The sequence below is a fragment of the Palaemon carinicauda genome, chromosome 41, assembly GCF_036898095.1.
Source record: "Palaemon carinicauda isolate YSFRI2023 chromosome 41, ASM3689809v2, whole genome shotgun sequence".
NCBI lineage: Eukaryota > Metazoa > Arthropoda > Malacostraca > Decapoda > Palaemonidae > Palaemon > Palaemon carinicauda.
Window position 1 is genome coordinate 50,066,267 of NC_090765.1, and position 5,000 is coordinate 50,071,266.

Here is a 5,000-nt window from a genome sequence, read left to right on the forward strand (position 1 = left end):
CCAGCAAGTGCAAAGAAAAATGGCTTTACTAGAGATGAATCTAGATGTGCAACAGGTATACTCAGCTGCTGCAAACCTGAGGGGCAAGTAGAAGGAATCAAAATTAGAGTTGCAGGAGTACACGGGCTTGGCAACATACCATCCACAAGAAACTGGAACGCACCACTCGAGCCTTCTGCTCTTCCAGATTACTCTCCGTTTCAAAGGGGATCAAACTCCCAAGTTCAATCTCCAAAAGTCAATAAGTCTATGATGAGTAAGAGCAGGTTATTCATTCCTGCTCTCTTCCTAGTTTTCAATGGCATATACTGGGGGACGGCTATCAAGTAAGTAAATTCTAAAATTTTACTATTATCATAAGCACATTAGTTTAATCTATGCATCCACAAATTAATTAGAATCCCTATTACAATACTGGTAAGTGGATAGTGGATGGTGTTGGCATGTAGTTAAACAAGATAACAAAACCATGGTGAATGATGATGATAATTGACTGCACCTAATTTACATCCTCTGGCATCACAACACCAAAGGTCATCGATGCCAACATCAATTAGGTGCTCAAGCAAAGGCAGTGTACAAAGAATATCCGAGAACCTCAAGAAATCAGAACCAATCTCCCAGCCTCTCACGGGAAGTGAAACTAGTTCACCACCAAACCTTACAAATTGAAGTTCCAGAAATTTCACTGTAGAATGTTTCGGCATAGGGGACTTAGCTAGCTGGACTAGATTTGTTCCAACCTTTTAAAGACCAAAAGATTCTGTCAAACCTTGAGGGGTCTTGTAGCTATGCAATAAAAGTACATCGACTCTTTCGGTAACTGCTATTCTTCATCAGCAATGCTATTCAATTAGAACTAATTTCTATTACAAAGTATGCACAGAAAAAAATTAAAAGGGAGTATCAGTATAAAGTTGGTTCAGGTTTCAGTGAGTAAACAGATAGTTCCAAGCTATTACCATATATAATGTCTAAAATTACTCCCTTTTTACAAAATATGAAATAATTATGAATAGTGTCATTTTATAAAAAAAAAAAAAAAATGTATAGATAAATCCATTTGTGAAAATAAAAATTTGTTTATTCATTCAAGGACAAAGTTAAAATAAACTATATTTGAATAAAAATTATCATTTTAAAGTACATATACTGTACAAGGAAACTTGTATTTGTGTTTAATAAAAATCAGGACAACATTGAAGTTCAAATTGAGGTTCACACCTTGACAGATGAAGAGCAAAATATGGACATGCAAGCAGTAAGCCAATGAGATCTAGGGCTTGACTCAGAGAATGCCCAGCCTTAACCTTGTGTCCATATAATACAGAGGAAACCTGACAAGACCACCATGTCTAAGTATAGCTGTAACACAGTTTCCTTGTCTGTTTACTGTCCAGCCTATCATACTACCTTTGATGAAATAGATAAGACAAGGTATTAATTTGGGGAGGACTTTTTGAGTCATTTGCAAGAAACCAAATCCAAGGAGGATATTAATTAAATACAACTTAACCAACAATTTTATAGAACTACTAAAGAATTTCCAAGGAACATCACACCTAATGGTAAAATGGAGTTTAAACCCAAAATGTGGTCAAACGAGATGGGAAAGAAACATTTACATAAGAATCTGTAAAATAAATGCATGGGAAAGTTCTAACGAACAATTTTAGACATGTTGAGTCCTCTTGAGAGACGGAGAATGAATGAATGAATGAATGATTTGTGATTACTGTATCTGGCATCATCAGTGGCCATTGATGCCAATTTAGGTATGCTTAATTAACAATTAATAATTAAGTTAAATAACTAACATAAAACAGAGATTGACTTAATGAAACTTTTAAGATTTTATAAATATAAAAATGAGTAAGAAGGCCAGCTTCCAATATGAATTTAAAAATGCCACTGGCATCTTAAAAAATGTCCCCTCTAAGAATCTTGGTGAGGATGTATCTGTTAGCTTCACCACAAGCTTCAGACAGGAATTGTTCCCTGATACCCACAAGACTGGGACATTAAAAAAGAAAATGCCTCACAGTCAGAGGAACCAAACAATCATCACAAAATGGCTGACATCTGCTAGTCATCAGAAACTCGTGAGTCAAACATGTGTGGCCAATTCTAAGATGACAGAGGACAGTCTCCAACCTTCTTTGCATATTTTCATACTTCCCTGGACATATAGCATTTGTTACTTCCTTCATCTTATTCTGATCAACAGAATTTCAGTAGCATTCCTAAACATCACCAAGACTTTTTTATATCAGGCAAAGAAATTACTAGGAAGAAGATACCGTATCTTCCACGAAGTAATTTGTCTGCTGCCTCTTTTGCTAATTAGTCTGCCACTTTATTACCAGGCACACCCACATGAGCTGGGACCCAACAAAACTTAACTTCTTTACCGGCAATGCAACAATTACCCTCTTTCATTACTGCTATTTTTTCAATAGCAGTCAGGATGCCATACAGCTCTACTGTAAAGATAGAGGATGTTAAAGGGAGCGCACATTTACAACTAAAACAAGAATTTTACACCCCAAACCCAATGCCAGCACTGGATTTGGAGCCGTCTGTAAATATAAATCTACTATCCGTGTTGTTCAGCATATTCTAAAATTGTGGACCACATTCCTTCCATTATCATGTTGCCTTTAGAGCCATTATAATAATTACAGAGAGAGAGAGAGAGATCTCTGGAAGTTTCCAGGGAGGGGTGACTGATAGCCTAACAGGTAGTACCCTTCTCCTGGAAAGATTCAGGTTATTTAGCATTACTTTCACTCTGAATCCATAAGACTCTGAGGATGTAGAGTGAGCCTCACAGCAAGAGAAGAAATTCTCTCTATTGGCAGTTTCAGAGGACAGTGAATTAGGAAGCCTCTGTAACCTATACCAATATCTAATCATAGTAGACTGGAGTTACAAGTCCAGAGGCCACTCACTTGCATCAACTAAAAGACTAGGGATGGGGAGAGATGGAGAAAAGGAAAGAAAAAGGGAGATGTGAAACATTACATCACATTTGTTTTTTTCATACCTGCAATTTTCAAGTACTACCCCTACTCACATGAAAATTATTTCATAAGAGTTCACAGCCACATTGTCCCGTGAGCTGCAGATCAGGGTTTGGGGAAGCCTATAGGTCTACATGCTGAGTCATCAGCAACCATTACCTGGCCCTTCCTGGTCCTAGCTTGGGTAGAGAACTGACTTGGGCACTGATCATATATATTCATGGTTGGTCTTCAAGACATTCAAACCTTAAACAACATTCATAGAAAACTGACAGCTAGAAACTGTGATTAACAATCTTCCCAATATCTCACTACAGATGTGTCCCATTAGCCTTAATCAGTGAAAAGTTCTGAAGAAAACTGAATAACACCAGCTTCAGTTATTCAAGAGTGTTATACCAGCAGCTGTGTAATGTAGCCCATCTTTCAGTGTCACCGGAAGCATCAATAAATCACTAATTTCATGTTCTACTCCTACATTACCACTAAGGGATTAATATCAATATTAGTGTGGCATAAGAATAAATCAAATAGACTTGATGGTATTAAGAGCATTACAAAAAAACATAACTTTACCCAAACCAGTTATATTGCTTTGCAAACATCAGGATTAAATTAGATATCTTATATTAAAACATTTTTTTTTTCAGGGAAGATTTTCACCATAGCCCCACAGTTAGATTTACATATGAATGATAAGTCATGATAACTTATGCTATTCTCTGGATTAGAATTTTGATAAGAGAGAAAAGGTCCATCCATTTACACCAACACATATGCTGTATCTAAAAAAATTGAGACTCAAAATTCAGAAATTAATTCTAGGTATTCTTTACTACCAAATCTAGGCAGTTTTCATTGAAAGGTTTACATCACAAACATAAGTAGAATTGACACCAAGGCACAATAGCCCTTCTTTACTTGTACACTCCAAGGAATGACATTAATCAGGAAATTTATTGCACTGTGATTTACCTCAGTTAAAACAACCATAATGGTTATTAATCAACCTTTAAGCACCACTGGATGTATTTTTATGTCTGACTTTTATACTCATTCTGGAGCTATTGGATGTATTTCTGACCCCAAACCACAGGCACTTGAATTGGTAAACCTTTGACCCATTGACAAAATGAAAGTATTTCCTTGAAGTGAGATGAATCAAAATGTGAAAATATGCATCCAAGAAGTATACTGAAAACATACAATCTTTTTGCTTGATCGCCCCAAGAACTGTTGAGGGCGTTTCTATCAAAAACTTTGTGAGCACTGTGAACATGTTGGGGACTGTGACATCTTGAACTGACCTCAAGTCACATGAGCTTTTTGGTGGACACAATAACACGTAAAAGTCAAAGGAGAGGTTTTTGATGTCTTCTATCACATCTTTCCCTAGAAAGTTCACAACTTATAGTAACATCTGCTTTGGCTAGATAGTTCAGATACAGAACTGACTCCCTTAATAAGGGAGGATTAGAGGTTGGAGGAATTTGGTGACCATTTTTTAACATGGCTAGCACCCACGGACTGGGATGGAATCTTTCCCAAATGGGGAAGAAGTGGGAAAGTCTTTCCACTACTGGAATTCATTGGGAAGGACCATCATCCCATTCTCCAATAAGGTTTTCAAGTTTTGTTAGTAACCCTCCCAAAAGGTCTACTATAACAGATTTCTGATCATATATCCGTCGAATTAAAGGGACTCCTTGTGGGAAATTCTTGGGTTGAAGCATTTGATTCAAATGGAGAAAATTGAGCATTTCTAGAAACAGGCCTCAAGACATCGGTATGAGTTCTGTTCTCAACTTGAGTCACCACTTCTTCAATTTTTACCACGTCTAATACAGACCCAAAAATAGGGAAAGAAATAAACAGCTGTTTTGTGCCTCAGTGACTGACCCCACCACGGAGGCACATACCTGCTCTCTTCCCTTAATCACAAAACGCACAAAGGCGGATAATGCCTCAGAGACCCCA

General features: G+C 37.1%; 1 protein-coding gene across 1 annotated transcript in view; it reads left to right on the forward strand.

The window, feature by feature from the left end:
- Positions 1-5,000, forward strand: part of LOC137632318 (uncharacterized) — a 49,573-nt gene that overhangs the window by 42,972 nt on the left and 1,601 nt on the right. Inside the window, exon 11 of the mRNA XM_068364234.1 lies at positions 1-326. This exon is cut by the window's left edge and continues 21 nt beyond it. Coding sequence (XP_068220335.1) covers positions 1-326 — 326 coding nt within the window. The remainder of the gene's footprint in view (positions 327-5,000) is intronic.